At 39.4% G+C, this 21,403-nt stretch overlaps 1 protein-coding gene across 1 annotated transcript; it reads right to left on the minus strand.

Moving 5' to 3' along the window:
• Positions 1-33: 33 nt before the first annotated feature.
• On the minus strand, positions 34-20,306 carry slc25a24 (solute carrier family 25 member 24). The gene is made up of 10 exons (XM_041791542.1): positions 19,777-20,306; positions 17,030-17,156; positions 16,838-16,925; positions 11,956-12,067; positions 8,385-8,543; positions 6,667-6,819; positions 5,798-5,905; positions 4,761-4,928; positions 4,415-4,565; positions 34-1,187 (listed from the first exon to the last, which is right to left on the minus strand). The coding sequence occupies exons 1-10, from the start codon at positions 19,954-19,956 to the stop codon at positions 1,006-1,008; spliced, it is 1,428 nt and encodes a 475-aa protein (XP_041647476.1). The 5' UTR covers positions 19,957-20,306; the 3' UTR covers positions 34-1,005.
• Positions 20,307-21,403: the final 1,097 nt, after the last annotated feature.

The raw sequence follows: 21,403 nt of genomic DNA on the forward strand, positions 1-21,403 counted from the left end.
TAGTTGAAAATAAATGCACTGACCATGCTTCGCTGTATTCAAATGTTTTTATTAACGGAAACACCAGCATCTAATTAATCAAATATTGGGAAAAAGGCAAGAAAAAATGAAGGGGGGGTGAAAAAACATATAAGGCACTTTACTCTTCTGTTCACCAAGCTCCTTAAAAGTGCTCCAATGATGGCTAACATACAAAAGAGACCTTTGTGGTACCAAAAACACTGGAGTGAAATCCATTAGCCTGAAGCACAGATAAGAGTGTAAATCAGTGAAGAGTAAACACAGTATTGCACTTCAAATTTTGCATCAGATCTGTAGGTGAAAATCTTCACCCACCAGTGACATCTTGCTTATATTTTGAGATCTATGTTTGAAAGACATGTATAACTTTTGTTCTCACTTGAAAAAATCCCTCTTCAGTAAGTGTTCCTCTTTTGAATGGGTACAATAAGGTGCTTTTTGGTCTAATATTAAAATAAAGTGTGACATAATTCTGGTGCACTGACATAAAACGATCAACTCTTAACATTGCTGATATAAAAACATGACATTTCTACCAATTTAACAATTATACAAAAGAAAACCAGCATGCCTTGATTTTAAAATTAACCTATACCAGTTGCTTTTGGTCATCAGTTTGTTGCCATCCACCTCTTTGGTTGCAGAAAGTGAGTAAATTGACCAAACTTTGCCCTTAGACTGACAGTTGCCTTAAACCTGTGGCTGTATTTGTTAATGTACACAGTCAGATACATTGTAGAAGTCTTATTTATCATTATAAGCTCTGTGTGAGTGCTGCAGGAATTTGTAAACAGTATCTTTCTAGAATGGCTCAACAGTTTAGCCAAAGCCCAGCATACACTCTAAAAACTTCTGCAATGCATCCGTCTGCAGCAGTTTGAGTCTTGGTGATTTTTAGGTAACAAATTCTGCCATGACTGTTTAAATTGAAATAATAAAAATGCTGCATGTCCTCTTAAATGCTCACAGAAACCTACTGGGCATCTACTTTTGAATCCCCAGGCCAGACCGCATGTACTCATACACCACGTAGCTGATGCTGACGGCCGGTATGACCTTCATGAAATTGGGTAAGATGCCACGGTAAAGTCCAAAGAAGCCTTCCTTTTCTACAATCTTCTTCACCATCAGGTTCATGGGCAGCTGCTCCGAGCCCTCCAAAGAAGCTGAAAACACAAGAAAAGGTAGAAAAAAACAGCATGAAATGTTGATACGGGTGGATTCTTGCCAAAGAGATACCTGTTCAGTACAATAACTGATGCCATTGCTTTAGGGTTCCGAAAATCACAAAGGCTTTCCTGTATAAACTGGAATATCACATTGGTATTAGTATTCAGACCCTTTACAAAAAAAAAAAACACTTAAAATTTAGCTCAGGTTCCTACCATTTCTCTGCTGAGATGTTTCTACACCTTGAATGGAGTCCACCTGTGGTAAATTAAATTGACTGGACATGATATGAAAAGGCACACACCGCTCCATAGAAGGTCTCACAACTGTCAATGCATATCAGAGCGAAACCAAGCCATGAGGTCAAAGGAGCTGCCTGCAGAGCTCAGAGACAGGATTGTTGCAAGGCACAGATCTGGGGAAGGCTACAAAAAAGACTGCTGCTGCACTGAAGGTCCCCAAGAGCACAGTGGCCTCCAGAATTCTCAAATGGAAGAAGTTTGGCACAAAAAGGACTCTTCCAACAGCCTGGCTAAACCACACAACTGGGGGAGAAGAGCCTTTCAGTAAGAGAGGCAACCAAGAACCTGAAGGTCACTCTGACTGAGCTCCAGAGATCCTGTGTGGAGATGTGACAAAGTTCCAGAAGGACAAACATCATTGCAGCCCTCCACCCATCTGGGCTTTATGATAGAGTGGCTAGACAAAAGCCTCTCCTCAGTGCCAAACACATGAAATCCTGCTTGGAGTTTGTAAAAAGGCACCTGAAGGACTCTTCAAAGTGCAAGACATAAGATTCTCTAGTCTGATGAAACCAAGATTAAACTGTTTGGCCTCTATTCCAAACATTATGTCAGGAGGAAACCAAGCACTACTGATCACCTGCCCAGTACCATCCTAACAGTGAAGCATGGTGGTGGCAGCATCATGCTTGGGGGTGGGGTGTGTGTGTGTGTGTGTGTGTGTGTGTGTGTGTGTGGGGGTGTGTGTGTGTGGTGGTGGGGCAGTAGCAGGGATTGGGAGACTGGTCAGGGTTGAGAGAAAACTGAGTGGAGTGAGGTACAGAGATATCCTGTTCTTCAGCACTCAGGACCTCAGACTGAGCAGAAAGTCCCCCTTCTAACAAGACAGTGACCCTGAGCACACAGCCAAGACAACACAAAAGTGGCTTAGGGACAACTCTGAATGTCTTAGAGAGGCCCAGCCAGAGCCCTGACTGAACCCTATCCAACATCTCTGGAGAGACCTAAAATGGCCATGCACGATGGTCCCTATCCAACCTGAATGAGCTTTAGAGGATCTGTAAAGAAGAATGGCAGAAAATCCCAGAATAAGGGTGTGCAAAGCTTGTGTTGATTCAGAAAGCCTGTAATTGCAGCCAGAGTGCTTCAACCAGGTACTAAGTAAAGGCTGTGAATACTTTTGTCAATATGATATTTTGTTTTTTGAATACATTTGCAAAAATGTCAAAACTCTGTTTTCACTTTGTCATTATTGGATAGTGAGTGTAGATTAAAAGGAAAAAAGATGACTTTAAACAATTTTAGCATCAGGCAGCAACATGAAAAAACTGAAAAAAAAATTGATTAGCATTAAATTAGCAAATTAGCATTAAAATTAGATGCTGATCAGCATCTAATTTTAAGACTTTGAATGGAAAATGTGTTTTATTTATGGTGAAGTCTTATATGATTGCAAAAATTTGAAAAAATTAGGGAGTTGATTACATCAGATGAAATAGGAATAAGTTCAAAAATGTCACCAAATCTGTTTAAGAATCGTGTGTAATGGTTTTATTTTTCTGAAGTTACTGTGTGACCTAAAATCGTGGTCATATGATGTTCCTGTTTCCATGTGAGTGAGGGGAGTTCATCCCACAGCCTGCTGCTTTATTATAACCTGTCACCTTAACGAAGGGAGCTTCAGCCATGACGTCAGACGGAGTTTATCTGTGCTGGAGTGTGACTGAGGAGGATGTGATTTGACAAAGGCCAACACAACAAAGCTTCGACCTCCTAATTAAATCAAATCAGCGTGCCTGACTCAACAGGAAGTGATGTAACTACTAACTGCTTAACTCAGCCCTGCCCTGCTGTGCAAACTACAAAAACTTTCTCCATAATGAGACCAAACAAAACAGAAAGTACCAGATGGGTTATAATAAAAACAGGGCTGTCATTCGATTAACATTTTTAACTGGGATCAATCTCAGAATTTCGAGGGTTAAGCAAAATTTCTCTCCTTTTTTGTTGATATTTACTTGGCAGAGAGAACATTTTTTTCCACTTTGGGTTTTTGTACCATCTAAACTAAGTTGACTTACTACTTGCAGACAGACCTGTTTTTACATGGACTTAACCACAGAAAAAAACATTTGAACTTTACAAAGTCTAAAGTTGTTGTCGATATAATTTCAGTAACGCATTTACGAGCCATTCAGTTATTCTAGAAATAACTGGTAGCAAAAGAAAAGATATTTAAACATCCAACTGATTAACAATGATGTCAATGAAGCAAATATGGCAAGCTGGTTAGTGCTTGACTCTTCTTGTTTAATTCAGAGGCACCAGTGACTGGGGAAGCACTCAAAGCCTTACATTCAGTAAAAGTACAGGAGTAGCATCCAGTGCTAAACGTTTCAAAGTAAAACTAGTCATATTTGTGAAAATCACATTACTTAAGATTATTTTAACTAAACAAAAGAAGGCACTAAACACTACGTGTGCCATAATAAGAGGATACGCACTCAGTAAAGGAGAGCCTAATCTCAATATTGTTCCTATGTTGCACTAACAAGTAACATATCCAGCCACATGACCTTTAGCAGCCATATCATCACGACTTTTATACCCAGCATCTGTACATGCTAGCTCCATGTAGTGACAGGACTGATGCTACCTACCCTACCACATGGCCCCTCATGAGTACTCAAAAAAAAAAAAAAAAAAAAGGTACGGTATAAAATATATTATCTAGCTTTTAATAGCCAATTTTTATGTAGAATTCAAGAAGCAGGAAAAGCAAATTAAGTTATTTATCAATCAATCACAGAATATTTACATTTCACCTGATCTTCTTTTTTAAAATTGAAAGTGATTTTTTACTAACTATGACAGTTTCATACAATATTTACCACACTCCGTTAAGACAATATCCTGTCTAAATACATACAGTGCTGTATTAAAAGTTTACAAAATCTGGAGTAAGGGTTGGCTCTCTGTACCTTGTGCCTGCATCCTGGTTCTGATCAGAGCCAGAGGGTAGCTGGCCAGCTGTCCACACGTGCTGGATATGGTTCCACAGCCAAGCAGGACCAGAACGCCGGGATTAGCCGTGTCTTTGGCGTAGTGAGACAACCAGAGGTTTTTTAAGCTCTGAGATGGGAAAGGGAGCAGGTTTTGAGTTTGGGAGAAAGAATTAGCTGCAAAATATTTCAGAAAATCAATCATGTAAACTATAGAAAGCTTACAAAGAGGAAAACCTCACTGTTTTAAGTTAGATATTGTTCTATAAGTAGGTGGATCTTTATACCTGTATCTACTAAATGGAAAAATCATGCATTTACAAACCTCATAAACTGCCAGATCTATGCCAGCGTAGGGGATGATACCCAGAATATTGGGAACGTAGCCCTTGTAAAATGCCTTCACTCCCTCCTTCTGCAGGATTTTCTTGGCACAGTCAAACATTCCTGAGTATTGTCCGGTCTTCCTCAGGGTCAGGCGGGTTTTCATCACCTGAAACAGGATCAGTGAAGTCATTTAAGAGCAGGAGACACTTCAGCTGACACTTGGGTTTCCAGCAGCTCAGTACACAGCCTACTGTCTGATTAAAGCTGAGCATGTTTGCATCTCTCTTTATTGATTCCAAATGTTGAATATAGACCAATGGATACAAATTTGTAGTTTTTCATGCAGCAAAGATGTGTGCTGCAGGATCAGCACAAAATATGAAATGTGTAAAGGTTATCAGTCATGAAAAAAATGATAAAAACCACTCTGTAGATAATCCTCTTCCCATACAGGCTATATATACTGGGCATACTGATGTTGGTTAGGCTTTAGTCATGGTTAAATGAGCTAATCAATGTGGAATTATTAATACCTTTTTTAGCTTGGAAAAAATCCTCAATACTCTGATATGTTTTAAGCACATTTAAGTCAAACTAACTGGTCATTCACGGTCAACAGAGGATGCAAATGCCGTGCTTTATATGCCTGGTTATCAAGCCTTTGTGGTTGAAAGTGTATAAACCCCAAAAACACAGATTTTGCATGAAGTTTAACACCTACATGTTGGCAGGCTTGGTGCTATTCTGAAGCTCTAAAGGTCCTTTACACTTCTATCACCTCCTAGTTTCTTTCCCTGATGCTTTTCCATATATAGAAAACTGGATAAACATCAAAGTTTAAATACGTTATTAAAGGACAGACATTTTCATTCTCTTACATGTCATGTTCATACTACACAAATTTAGTCCAAAGACTACATTGCAAGGACTTTTAAAAAAGACAAAAAGACAGAAAAATGATGGGGAAAATGCCACCTTTTCACATTAACAAACAATAAAACAGAAATATGAATAAATCCCTCCATCTGTGTTTACCTCCATGGGGTAGATGGCCGTTTGTGCCGTGGCTCCAGCCAGTGATCCAGCCATGAACCTCTCGTGGGTTTTCACCTTCCCAGGCTCACTGGACAGAAGCTTTTTATACTGAAGAAGCACAGAAATAAGTGGGCATGGCAGGAAAAGTGAACGACCATTTAAGTCTGCATAAATCACCTTCAAATAGCTTTTAATTTAGCTCTCCTGTGTCTGTTTTCATTATGTCCATGTGGCAAGACACTTAACCCCAAATTACTCCCACTGCTGCGTCAGCGACATGTGAATTTGAATAAATGGGATTAGTTAACACAGAAGGTCACTCTTTATAGCAACCTCCACTGTCAGTGCTTGAATGGGTAGGTGTTAAAAAGTTTTTTGAGTAGTCTGAAAACTATAAAAGCGCTATACAAGCTCTAGTCCATTTACCACTGTTTTCAAAGGTGCCACCTGCTTGAAATGTTACCTTGTGTTTTAAAGGCATATATATTGGCATGCATTCTCTTTAAACTGTGAATCTTGGGGTGTTGTTATTGCAGTATGTCTGCATGTTTTATTCAATTCAGACTAAAAAATCCAATAAAAAAATAACTAAAAGATGAAAGAATAAAGAAACTATAACATAAGAGAAGAAAAAGTGATTTCAGTACCCCAAAATTATTTGAAATTATGTTAAAAATTCATCAATCACAGGCTGCTGACTGATAGCAATGGTAAAAAGGGTTGGGATACACATGTAGGGGTACTTTTTGCTAATGTAAACTGAGTGTTTCCTGATGGAAGCTATTGTCTTTTTTTGTCATTATTATTGTTTTGTTTTTTTCACATGTTCAAAATAAAGACATAATCAATCAATTAATCAATGGATTTACCTGCTCATAGGCCATAAACTTAATGGCGGTCTCGGGTGCGATTTTCAACACATTGATGCCGTTTCCTCTCCACAGAGACGTCAGGCCTCCTTCCTTTAACATTTGCTTAAAACCGCCGACAAGGCTGATCTTGTTGCTTTTAGAGGCGTGCACCTGGAAAATACAGGAAGAGATTTATTATAACTTTTTTGGCCCAATATTCTCCCAAATCCATAGTGTACTGCTGGGATGTTTAAGCTAACAACAGAGGAAAGCTCATTCAGCATGTGGAGTTATACAACTGTGCATGACAATTTTATCCCGGAACCGAGCTATTTCAAACTTTATCTAAATTTTTACAAGCCCAACTTAAATCAGAACTGATACTAGCAGACTTTGGGGGAAAGATAGCTGCTGTGGAGCTCTCCATCAACCTCTCCAACCCAAAACAATATAATTAACATGGTGACATTGTTAACATGAAAATTATTAGCTTATGTGGAAACAGGAAAACCTGCCAGCTTTTCCAAACATCAATTTACACACAGAATAAAAACCTCAGGAAGGGTTTGAGCTAGAAAAAAACATCAGTTTAGACTTGGGATAAATAATTGCAGATGCTCACAAAGCAGGAGAAGGATCAACAAAGTTATCACAGCGTTTCCACATGTCAAGAACTGGAGTGAGAAGTATAATCAAGAAATTTAAAGAGAGCCACACAGAACAGAACAGGCCTGGTAGAGGTAGGAAGAGAAAGATTTCAAAGACTCATGAAAGAAAACTAGTGAGAGATGTGTCTAAAGACCCCAGAACAACTGCCAAGATACTAGTGAAGGACTTAAACAAGTCAGGAATAGTAGTCTCGAAGAAGACAATCACTAGAGTCCTGCACAGGAATGGACGAAGAAAAAATCCACTTCTGCAGAAGAGACATCTTCAAGCTAGACTGAAGTAAGCTAAAGACTACATGGAGAAAGATTATGCCTACTGGAAGTGTGTCCTTTGGTCCAATGAGACCAAACTAGTGCTCTTTGGCCATATGTTGCTTATGTTTGGCGAAAGAAGGGAGATGGGTGTCACCCAAAGAACACCGTCCCCACAGTGAAACATGGCAGTGGGAATATTATGCTGCAGGGATGCTTCAGTACGTCTGGAACTGGGAATCTCAAAAAGGTGGAATGAATCATGAGGAGAGAGAGAGAAGGATATTTGAAGAGCTAAAAAGAAAAGGCTGAAGCAGTCAACAGCAAACCTGGGTCTGGGTCGTCACATTGTCTTTCAACACGTCAACGACCAAAAACATACGTGGCTCCTGGTGAAGAACTACCTCCAGAAGACCAAAGTGAGCGTTATTGAGTGGCCTCCACAAAGCCCTGACTTAAACCCCACTGAAAATCTATGAGTTCCACACCAGAAGATCATCAAATCTGGAGGAGCTTGAGAGATTGGCCTAAAAAGAATGAGCTGGGATTCCTCAGGAGACTTGTCAGAGACTTGTTTAAAAGTACAGCAAACGACTTCAGCCTATTATCCAGCAAAAAGAAGGCACTATTGACTATTAGCATCAGGGGGGCTTATAATTTAGACATTGGTAGTTTTTGTGAGATAATTTTGTTTCTGTGTGCAAAGGAGAATATAAAATATGCCACAATGTCTATCTTTGTTTGGTTTGGCACCATTGTTACTATGAAGCGCATCAGACAGAATAAATAAATAACATGAAGTTTATTTGGTCTCACCTGCATGAACACCTTCATTCTGTCCAGCGGAGCGGTTCCTGTACGGGACACGGCGCCTGCCATGGCCCCCGCTGAGAGCTGCTTCCACCACAACCCAGTCGTCTTCTCCTCTTCTGTGAATTCATCTGGGATGGCGAGGCTGTCACCAATGTCCAGCACCTAAACACAACACAGCCTCGTTCAATAAAGCCAAAGAGATTTTTTTAATAGAGCTAAGAGAAAGCTGAATGGTTGATCACATTTTTTAATAGGAGTAATTAATCAAATTCCAAATGTAATTTGAAAACCAACTGCAGCCTATTCAGGGATCATACACCATGCATGAAAACCACTGACAAATCACAGTTTCACCTTGAACTTAATGACTCTTGGGACAGGACCAACGTCACGTCCTCATTCAAAACCTTACATAACCGCAGCTCCATGCTGGGAGATCAACCTCGTCATTACAGGGCAATTTATAAATCCTGCTGCTCTAGTAGCAGCATATTAGTGGCACTCTGCGACAGCAGTGAATGAGATATAAAGTAACATACTGTCAAAAGCACTGATAAGTTCAGATTGCTGTTTTTGAAGCTTTCCCTCCACAATACAAGTGGAAAAAAAAGCAGCAATATTCTGGAGAAAAAGGAGCAGACACTTAATACTGAAACAAATCTGTACTCAGATGGATGGAGAGACCTGAACTTTTACAAACATTTAAGAAAAGAAGAGCCATTCTTTCAATAAAAACACTACAGTTAGTAGACATTTTAAAAACAGCAGTTATTGTCAGTATATCTTATTTCAGAAGGTTACAATTGGGTTAATAGAGAAAAAGGCTAAAATATTTACTGAGCTGGTTACTCACAATTGACTAAAATAAAATGAAAATGCACATAATGACAACAATTACCCAGTTAACACCAGTATTACAGTTCTGTTTCCTCTGCAGTTCTACTGTGTTACCACTGTTATTCACTGGCGAATAGACTGTATAGGCTGATATCAAAATTAAGTATCTGTAGTAGGCTGACACTGACAGAAATATAGGCCATACTCTTAAATTGATGAAGCAATACTATTAAAACAAATCTCTCATTCATTATCAGTTATCATGCTGACCTAGGGAGCTGAATATACAAGCCTACCATGTCCACCTCCACCTCATAGATCGCCCCATCGTCCTCAAAATCGATGAAAAACCACCGTTTCTGCTGCGGCTGCTGCTGGAGCTGCAGCAAAGCCATGGCTGGCTCAAGCCTTTTAGACGCCGTTGCAGCAGGAACTATACTGTCCAACAAGCTGTCCCCAAGTTAAATTCTCAGACTGATCAATACTTTAAACGATCCTAATGAAGAGCCCGGTGAGATGGCGAGGGCCTGATTGAAGAAATGCTGAATCCCAAATAGCCAGCAACCATTGGTGAGAAAACTGGAGGGAAATTCTCACTGCCATAGATGTTACACCTGGTCTCCTCTTCCTCTCCTGTCCTGCCCCGTTCTGATCTGGATTCACTTCCTCTCTGGAGTGAACTGTCCCAATCCCACTGACGAGCTAATCCTCCGTCAGGTCAGACTGAAATTAGCTTATCTCAGCCTCAGATTAGCAGCCACAGGTTTATTTGTGGTTGTGCCAGTGAACAAAGGCAGCAAACGTCAGAGATTAGCCATTGACTGGAACTGGCTGTGTCTCCAACATGCAATCATAGCACAAGTCACAGCACACTGGAACACAGACATATGGACCTTAGGATTTTGAATCGTAGGATCTTTAAGAATCAGACCATAAGGATTTAAACGTTGGTTATAAATGAACCTCCATGTCATATACTGACTTTTGCAACTTCTAATTTACCTTTTTTCAGAATAAAAAAAAATATAGTCTCTTTTTTCAGCAATAGGTTTATCAAATAAAGTGAATAAGGCAATCTGTTTTTGAACAGTCACTGCACAGCCTAAAATAACTTCTAAACTTTGCTGGGCATCTTGATTCCAGGCAGAACCTCTTTCTTTTCTTTTTTTGATCCAACTACTTTTTCCTCCAGACTTGGTCACATTTAGTAGCTCCAAACTTGCCAGTGTCTCCTCCCTACACCTGACTATTTTCTTACCTCTTCTCTTGAAATGAATGAATGAGTCTAATCTGTTGACGCAGAGATGCCGACCTGCTGCCAAAACCCTCGTCCAAATCCAGTTGGACCTCACATTGCTCTTTCACAACTTTCCCTTTTGGCTCAGTGTGTTCTTACAGCGAAGGCTGGGACAGATAAAGGGCACTGAGGGCTGACAATTATCTATTCAAATTAAAAGACAGCTTCTGAGTAGTGATTTTTGCGACCACAACATGCTGAAACTGGTCTTGGCACCGAAATAGAAAAAAAGATTGTGAAATGCTTTTTCTTAGATCAACTTTGATTTATGCATTAAATTATGCCTCTGGTTATTGAGGAGATTTGGCTTCACTGAAAATTCTGTGGAACTACAGGTCCATCCATTTTCCTCCTGGGCGTTGAGAGAGTCAGCAGCCTATTACAGCAGCTCCAACCTCTTTTATCTTTTTAATTGTTTTTGTTCCTTATATTTTAATTCCCCATTTTGCTTTTGTTCATTTATGTTGTTCAATTCTGTTGTATTTTTACCACCTTTCTTCTTTGTTGTGTTGCTGCAATGGCAGATTTTCCCTCTGGGATCAATAAAGTGTTTTCTTATTATCTTATTTATGGGAACTTCAGCAAGCAATTAAAAAAACACATTTAGCTACACATTTTAAACTTTTTGTACAGGTTTGAGCCACAAAAATTACAGATCTTTGCTTTGCTGGTACATTATGGTACAATATGACTCAAGAAATATGTAAAATTTTATCACTGAATTTTCATGTCTGTTACACTGTGGGTTGCACTGAATGAGCTAGACTTTTCTTAATCTTTTTACATCTAAATCCACTTATATAAGTCTTAACTTTATACTATAACCATGTAGCTGAGTGTGCTGTATTTTATTTCTATTTTTTCTTTCCTTGTTTCTACAGAAGCACATCAAATTTCTCTGTACAATGTGCAATGACAATAAAGGTATTTTCTTTTATTCTATTATAGTATTAATTAAAATTTGTCCAATTAGTTCCTATAATAATTTCAATTACGTTAGACAAAAAACTTGATATTTGTGTTCAGTTTTTGTGCATAAATGATCTTAATTTTCCTCTAATGCCAAGAGCATCTTATCATAAAACCAATCCAATCTCAGCCCTTTTCACACATGGAATCTTGGTATATCCTAGCGATTTTCTAAGAAACCTACCCCAGTAAATTTCCAGATTTGCTTGCTCACACTTGTCCCTCAAAGCTGGAAGTTTTGCCTGCCTGGCAATTGAGGGGTGGGGGAGGGAATTTTCCCCTTGCAGGGAAAATTCAGTGTAACGTCTTCGTAAAAAATTTTGTTCCGTTTCGTTCACACATGCAGCTCACCCAGGAAATTTAACGGAGTTTAATCCAAGCGTGAATGGGGCTATAATAGTCTTTCTTTCACTCAGTCCATTTAAAGATAAGGACACAGACGGTCCAGCATTTGAGTCATGCTGTCTTTACCGTGGAGTGTTTCCAGTAGCGGATAATCTCCTGCAGGTTGGTGGCGGGGTTAAACAGAAAGTGCTCCCTCCATTCATTCCAGTCCACAGTCATGGTGCCGTCCACATCGATACTGCAAAGCAAAGGAAAACACAAGACAATTAATCAAATTTGATGTAATTTAGAGTGGACAGAACACCTCTAACAAGGGCTGCAAAAAAAACAAATAACTGGAATTTACTTTTTTGTTTTGTTTTGTTTTGTTTTGTTTTGTTTTAAATAGAATGAAGAAGAGAACTGGCAGAGACTAGGAGAAAAAACAGATAATGGATTCAAAGAGAGAGATGAAGCTGCATTCAAACCGAGGATTTGGTGATTTCAAGGTAACCAATACAACCTCTTTTTACAGCAATAAAAAGTAGGAATTGGGTTTGGTGCACTTTGGCTCCCTTTGAAGGTGTCTGAGTGAGACTGCTCTGCTGTAAACACACTACTGTTAACACCTTGATCATTAAACAATGTTCAGGTTGTTGCTTTTTGTGCAGCTTCTCATTTAGTCATCCTCTCTTTACAATAATCATCCTCTTTCATTCTTAGCTTTAGTTTTTGACTGAGTCACATTTCTAACTCAACATCTTCCTCTTGTTTTTCAGTGCCCTCTGGAAAACAAGGAACCCTTGGTGGTCTTGATTTGTCATCATTCATCATCAACAGCATTTAAGTTAACAGACGCAACTGTATTACTATATGTCTTCATTTTAAATCTTATTTACAAAGTAACTACAAACACCTATTCTCTTATTTTGACAGTTGAACAGTAATTTTGCTGATGTTTTGCAGGCATTCTTGGAGATTTCATGTAGCACTCAGTTTAGATGGATATGGGAGTGGCAGCTACACTTCTCCAGACAACTGGGGCACTGTCTCTGGTTGGAACTTGTGTGCATCGTGGAGGGGTGAGCTAGGAGGATACTTGACAGATTGGGCAAGTGCCTGGCACAGGCCTGGATGATGGCCTTCACAAAGCCAGTGCCAGTACAGGGCCAAGGTTGAGGTGGCAAAGAGCCAAACTGGCATATGCTCCTATACCTGACCAGACATGACTCAATTTTACATGTGCCTCTGGGAAATCTTTGTTTTAGGGACCGTGCGCATGTATTTCTACCGCCGTTAATAATGACATTAAAGCCTTATCCTACAAAAAGGCCAAAAGTTTATGGCCACGACAGCCATACATTTGTCCTCCATTTGCTGTTTTGTTGTTTCTCTTGTCCTTCTCATTGCTTCCCTCCTGCTTCTTTTCCACCCCTTAGCCCCGCCTGCCCCTTCAGGCTTTTGCAAATGGCTGTCAACATGAGTCTGGTTGTGCTTGAGGCTCCTGTCGGTTAAAGGAGAGGTTTTCTTTGCCATTGTGAACTACTGCTATAAAGCTATACATATCCCTGTGAATGAACTACAGGCTGCCCCCACAGTTACATAGTGCTGAAAGCAGGCAACCAGGGCGCTCTATGGAAATGGGATTGATTTCATATTCTGTGTTGAAAGCGATTGTACATCACATCAACCTTGAAACTACTATTATTTTTCAGAGAACAATGACATATAGCTGCTTTAAGGTAGGGAAAATTCAGATATTTACAATTTTGTTCAATTATCTGAACCCTTAAAGATGTATAAACAGTGACAAACTCCTACTCTAAGTCTTTATAACAGAATAAAAAGTATAAAAATAGATAGAATAAAAATATAAAGAGCTTACATCATTCATTTACCATCTATCAAGATAAAGGTCTTAGTTTGTCCACTAAAGGTCACATCACACCCTTGAGGTGTCCATGAGAAAACTGACTATTGGATTACCGACAATGCTGACACTGTATTTCAAATCCCATTCACTTCTTAGAACAATTATGTCTGTCCTTACTTGAATGACAAAGAGAGACAGAGAGAGAGGGAGATTTGCCTGGTAGCAACAGATAGTGCTGAGGGAGAATGCAATATAGACTGGGGACAAGTCCTGAAGCTGATAGTCATGCAAAGCAACAAAAATTATAATAGCAGGAAAAGTTTTACATGAAGTCCAAACTCAGAATAAATTTAAATAAAACCATAATGGATGTATTGGAGAGTTAATACTATATATCTTGTATTCCTAACCTCTACATTGGTCTCTTCTATGATGAATCTCTGTCCTCATTTCCCCCATATGTTTGTCTCTAATTCATTTCCTTCCTCATCTCTCTGACTCATTCACTGATCACTCTCCGTGGTTTTCAAACTAATCTTTCTCTCTGATTCACAGTCATGCACATCCTGCTTTACTTCTCTTTCTTAGATGGCTGTCAAGCATCTCTGAGTATCTTTCTGCAGCTTCTTTCTTGATTGATGTAGATGTAGGGCACATTGTAGAGCACACTGCATAAACCTGTTCTAGCTGTTTTAATTGGTTGGTCCTGACTGACTGTCTGATAGTATTTGGTTAAAAGTTGTACAAGCATTTATACGATAGCTGTTAGTGTGGCAAAAATAATTACTGATACATCCATGTCAGAAAATAATGTTGCCTCTTTGGACAATGATGCTAGTGCAATGCAATGTTAGAATGTTTTTTCTTAAATGACAGCAATTTATTATGATCTAATACCAACAGAGAGTCAAATCAGCGTAAGAGAATAAAAGTAGATAGCGAATATTTGTAGCCTTGAGTCAGAGTACTTATTTGTACAAAGTTTGAAGACCGGGAAGAAAAATCCTTGGAGAAGTGGCTCCCAACCTTTTTTCCTTGGACCCCCTCCATCTTAAAAAAATGGTGAGCCATTACTTACACATACAAAGCTCGACTGCATTTCTTTTGTCTGGGTCTTTGCAGACTTGGTGGTGCTTTCCGGGCCCTTGGGACATCCACAATACTACCACAGGCCGGTAGCAATCCTACCCACCCAGACGGTATCATATGCCATACTTACTCCATACATCCACCACATATTCAGTCATAAAGGTGTACACTTTGTTATTTTTTAAACAGATTATTTTCCCATGGCCTTGGTCATATGCAGACATCTAGAGCACGACCGGGAAGAAAATCCCTTGGAGAAGTGGCTCCCAACCTTTTTTCCTTGGACCCCCTCTATCTTAAAAAAATGGTGAGCCATTACTTATACATACAAAGATGCATTGCTGTCAAAAAATAATGTCAACTTGAACTGTTTTCATTAATAAAATACCAATAGAGCAGGCCAACATACACTTGTCCCTACAAGAACTGCTTCTTTATAAACAATCTAGTAAGTGTACTGAATTCATTTTATGCAAAATTTAATTTTGAAAACCTCAATACAGAAAAAAAGTCTAGCATCCCCAGTGAAATCCCTAGTGCCCCCTGGACCCCAGGTTGGAAACTATTGCCTTGGAGCAAATGCAGTTTGCAGTTCATTTATTCTTGGCCACGGCAAATTTAAAAAAATACAGTGAATTTGGCCTGCCTTAGGACATAAAACTTGTGCTTGACTGTATTACTTTTCTTTGTTTCAAAATAAGATAGTGCTGCGGTCATCCCCCAAAAAAAAGAAACATTTTGACCAGAAGAATTACATGAAAGAGTTTTTTTATGACTGAGCTGAGATGATAGCATAAATTGCAAAAATATTCACAAGCAAAATATTGCAAAGTTGCCTTTGTTTGGAATCTGTATGTGGAGATTAGCTTTAAGCGTCTCCATTCGCTGCTGTTTGGCGTGTGATCTTGCCCAGGGGCAGATCCAGTGGTGCCCGGGGCCAACCAGTGCCCTCCCCTGAAAAATCAGATCTGCTGGCAAAAAACCCTTGACAATGGTTAGTCATTTCTCTTGTCATCTGTGGCGATTTTCCTCCAAGCATACTCAGATACTAAGCACATCTTAACCTAGATCAGATTTGTTGTACTAATTTTCACACACTAAAGGTAGGATATGTTGAAATGGCTCAATCAGCTTTATATTTGTCTGAATACAGCACTCACTGAAAAATGTTTGGGCACCCCTGCACTGGAGCATTCTTGAGATGACGCATTAACAAGAGTGGCCTCTGGCTATGGCTATCACTGGCATGGAGGTATGTAAATTAAAAAACATTCACAAGTAGAAAAGAACATTTTGCATGAAATTTGACTGTGATCTCTAACTTGGAGAGTTTCCAATTCTTAAGAGAAAGCTTTGAAATGCTGATGAAAGCCTTGGGCTGAAGTGCATTTGTTTATTTCAATAAAATTTAATAGCACATTGGGGGTGCTTCTAATTTTAGCTACAGAGGTCTTTATGAGTCAGAACTGACATCTTGTCTTGAGCTGAGCATGTGAAGTTTTTAGCCTGTATGTATTATATAATTCTGTATTAACCATAGCGTCTGAAGTACAAAAATGAGGGCTAGGAATGTTAGAGTCATCTTAACCAACTGTAAGAGTTTTTTGGACTTGTGTATGGGCTGGAGCCTGTTTAAAATCACTGGGAACATTTAAACACTTTATGACCAGTAAGACAACATGTGACCCTTAGACTTCCACCAGTCAGCTATCTGTACATGTAGGCATTGGCTATGAGAATAGAGCATTCTGGATACTGCATGACTGTGAAATTCACAAAGAAGCCTCAAAGAACAGCCGATTTTTAATGTAACATAAGAGATAACTCTCCTCTTTATCACAAGTTGTCAGCCCACTCTACAGCCAAAAACACTCTATACTGCTTATCAGCCACACACACTGGTCCCCACCTCTGGCATCTCTACTACTTCCAGTCGAAGGTTTTTCTGGGGTTCCCACAAAAGAGGAACAGAAAGTTTCACGGCTAGATCCCAGGAGATAATTCTTAAGAGTACACTAGGTGAGTTTAGAGACCTTCCTGAATTGGGTACAAATTAAGGAGGAATACCTCTGAAGGATCTTCTGTGCCCCCTCTTTGCTGATGTCCAGCCCAAGATCTGAGAGAGCCTGCTTGATCTCCAAGGGGTCAACTCTACCTGTAGAAACAAAGCAGAATAATCTTCAAATTTCTTTGTTGTGAGAGAGAAATTCGGAGGGGGGGGTACATCTTTGTTTTGATCCTTTAGCCAGATGACCTTACCATCGTTGTTTTTGTCCAGGCTCTTGAAGGTCAGCTTTAACTTCTTCTCATGTTCTTTTAGATAATTGGAGAACTCGTTGAAGTCCAGCCGGTCATCTTTGTTTTGGTCTCCAGAAGAAACTATTTTCTAGAAAAAAACAGAGAGTATTATCAGTCTTGTGTGCCTGTTTTTTTACGCACCAAGTATCAGACGTCCCCACTAGGAGTTCTCTCACAGATCAGATTCTTGATGCTGCCAGCTGGTGGCAGTGACACCAAGAAACATGCCTTTACATCTCTGTTTACGCTGTTAAGTTATCAAAATGCTCTTTCTGCTTTCATTGGCTATCTTTTTGGTTCAATAGCTGCTTTTTTAACATACTTCTGAATGTCATCTATTTGTCTTTATCTTAAAGTGCTATGAACTAAAAGACTATGTTTGTTGGGTTAGGGATCATCCTAGATTAAGAGAGTTATCAGTCATCTTGCTGTGCTGTAGGTGCATTGTAATGCAAATGAAAAAGTGCTGACTTATGATCACTTCCTAAAATCAGACTTAAATAGGATGTCTCTTTCATAAACTAGTCTTGGATTAGATTAGTCCCAGATTAACAGAGAAGTCAAATTTCAAGAAATTAGTTTAAAGGCTGAATGTGAACCTTAATGACTCTCCAGTGTGGCTCTTGCTGCCTCTTTAACATGTCATCATAATGTAATAAAATGGGCAGGGAAAGCCTTTTTACAACACACTGTCACACAACATTAGCAGCAACCTCTCATGAACTTTTCCACACTTGTAGTTTTGAAGTTATCAGTCTCACTGATGGTAGTGAGGAATGTGAGATTTATTTGATCTGCAGAGGTGGGACCGACCCCTCAGAGTCACAGCCCACAATAAAGGCTCTCCTGCTAATTCTAATGTTTGAACTCTGAGACAGTTTCAGCTCTTCTGTTGTGCATTTTCTTTAGGCAGACTTCTATTTTCCTGACTGCTGTTATGCAGAGAAACCTGATTTTAAGAGAAGCCAGATTGTTAAATATTTGCTCGGGGTGGTTTTTTTACTGCAAGGGATTACATGTGAGAATCTCCTGATGAATAAGATTGGCTCAGTTCTGAAACACTTCTTAACGGTTTCATCATTAGATTCTGAATTTGCATTCAAGGCAGTGGGGCAAGACCATTTATGGATTTGATTTTTGCAACTTTTTTAGTCATTTTTATGCATATTTGCCAATTTCTTCCTTTTACATTTTAATGATTCAGTCACAACCACTTCAGCAAGAAACGTACGGGATTTAAAGTTATAAATATTTTCTTTATTAGCAGTTGATCATTTTGAAATTAATGCTTTTTTTTAATATTTGGTGTTGTGGCTGTTCTGGAATCCCCCTGCTCTTCCACCAGCCTACTAAGAAAGCTTGAGGCAGGGAGAGAAGCCATTAAAAAAAAAAAAAAAAAAAAAAAAAACAGAGCAGTGCAGGCATCAGTGACAACAGACTGACATTGATTAAGTCAGATGCATAATAAAGGAGGAGCTGGGGTGGAGGAGGGTTGCAAAAAGTGGCATACAGAGGGAGCAGCAAAGCATAGCCAGGCTAAGAGCAGCTTAAATATGGCACAATGAGCGTGATTAGGGCATGAGAGCTTGCATGAGATCAACTGATCTCAATTATATCATAGCGCTTGGCTTTATAGCCTGCCTGGACCAACTCTTTATGCCTGTAGTGGAGACACACAGGTACGCCATTGTATAAATTCCCATTTGGACAATTGGAAGGAGCCACAAAGTTCCAAAAAGCTTCAAATTGTTCTGTGGCCAGTAAAAAGTCATGCTGAGTCATGATAAAATACGTTTGCCACTCTGCAGCCAAGGGCAAGCTCGACTGCATTTCTTTTGTCTGGGTCTTTGCAGCCTTGGTGGTGCTTTCCGGGCCCTTGGGACATCCACAATACTACCACAGGCCGGTAGCAATCCTACTACCCACCCAGACGGTATCATATGCCATACTTACTCCATACATCCACCACATATTCAGTCCTAAAGGTGTACACTTTGTTATTTTTTAAACAGATTATTTTCCCATGGCCTTGGTCATATGCAGACATCCAGAGCACGACCGGGATTGGGTCAGTCTCCCTTCCTGCTTGATGGTGCCCTCAGGCTGACTTACTTGCAACATCTGTGCCTTACTTCAGCCTTCAATTTCTGGCCATAACATGCCTAAAAGTTCTGCACAGTACTTTATCTGACAGCTAAACTATATTAAAAGCACAAATGATTTATTAAAATTATATAAAGAGCACAAATGATTTATTTACTACAACTATATTAAAAGCACAAATGATTTATTTCAAGTTTCTTGTTATTGCTGTATTATTATTGCCCGTGTTATTGTTGTTTCATCTGCTTGTCATTTACAATCTAAACTCATTATCTCGTTGTTTAGGCCTGATTATTGAACAAAACAGGATGCCATATTTCTTTCTTTCTTTTCTTTTCTTTTTTACTTTTCCCTGATAGGGTATTTTATAGTCAGAAAGAGTCACTTTAATGAAAACAACAGGAGCAATATTACCCATTTATCCCATTTAATCGATATTTATAGACTTTATTTCTCATAGGGCCCGTCAATAGAGTTAGCATTATTAAGGTTAACTCTCAGTAGCACCTTTTCTAGCCTTTTTTAACTAGTGCAAATACCACATACAAAGTGTTTAGACAACTTTCTACTTAAAGCAAGAGTGTTTACTGGATCTATGGCTGTACCTCTGCTGCTCCTTTCCCAGCTTTGATGCCCATAGCAGCCAGGCCTGCCCTCAGCTCGGACACATCCACTTTTCCATCCTTGTTGGTGTCCAGTCTGTCGAACAGCTCCTCGTACACTTTGGCTGCATCATCAGCACACTGACAGTCCGTGAAAAACAGCTTCCTTACGACCGGATACATGGTTCAAACTAAAAAAGAAAACTCCAGGCCTGTAAAGCTCCAGACAAGCACAAAAGTGTGCAATGAGGCTGCAGTGTAAAATACACACAGACTCACACACACGCAAACCGATTCCTGTGGTTTGCACTTCTGGTTTGAAGCAGCAGAGGAAGAAGCTCCACGTCGTTTCAAAGAGATTTCCGCAGTGGATCTTTGGAAAGAAGTCGTAAAAAAGTCCACATAAGGTGATAAAGAATCAGTTTGAGTGATATTACGTAGATTTACAGAAGCCTGTTTGCGGATGAGGTAGGTTGGCAGCGCTTTGCAGAAGGGTGGGGAGAATCGGTTTGCCTGAAAAGACCTCCTCTTCAACTGCGCACACAAACATTACTGGGACACACCCTTCAGCAGGAACAACACAAACTAAAGCATTTCACGGCGTCTATTCCCATATAAATTACGGCAACGCCGCTTTGCTTTGCAATATTTTCCATTCTTGTATATATTTCACATGTTTAACTTTCTGCTTTTTAAACTTGAGTTATTTTATGAAGTGGTTAAGTTTTGTAACGCAAGGCAAACGCACTAAATTCTCATTTTCACACATTGTATCAATATATCCCATGCGCCCATATTAATTCCATAGTACGAAGTCCATGGAGGCAGTCTGATTCCGTTCAATGAGTCATATCCACAGGAATCTGACAGCTGGGCCAGGCTGAACACATCCCCCAAACTTTAACCAGTGTAATCTGATTTAGAAAGAGTAGGAGAGATACAGGGATATGGGTTTATAAAGGTGGGAAAGGGGACATTATCTATGGCGGGAAGTTTGAAAAGGCTTTGAGAGTGATTAAATGGGCATTAACAGAGTACATTTTTTTGCTTACCTCTTTGATTTTCCGCATAAAACTCCCAAAGAGATTCCAAAATATTACAACCGCCTGAGGTCAAAATAGTCTTTAGAAATCTATGTTACGTAATAACTGTCAATTTAAGAGTCATTTAGTCTTAGACAAAGAATTATATGGGTAAAAGGGTTCAACAAAGTGCTACCAAAAGAACAAAATGTTTTCGGGGGGGTTTAAACGTCTTGAAAAATGCAGCTCTGTTGAAGCTTCATTGCAGTGTTAAATTTGTATCACTAGGTGGCGTTAAGGTAACCTAACAACATCACTTTGTTGTGATCTGTCAAATCAGTGCTGCTGTTGTTCTGGCAGACCGCCAGAGGGCGACAGAAAAAAGGACGGGCTTCTGAACTACAGTAAAGAAAAATATTGGATGCAGTACATATGTTCTAGATTTAGATAGTATTCTTGTTGTCAGGTTTCTCTATAAAAGGAACAATAATAGTATTAATATTATTATTTCATGTTATTATTATTATTATTATATATCATGTTATTCCATTTCATTTATATCCACCTTATCCCTAGCCCTCATGATACTTTGCTCAAAAGGCTGGCAT

This window comes from Cheilinus undulatus, linkage group 7 (genome assembly GCF_018320785.1).
Source record: "Cheilinus undulatus linkage group 7, ASM1832078v1, whole genome shotgun sequence".
Lineage (NCBI taxonomy): Eukaryota > Metazoa > Chordata > Actinopteri > Labriformes > Labridae > Cheilinus > Cheilinus undulatus.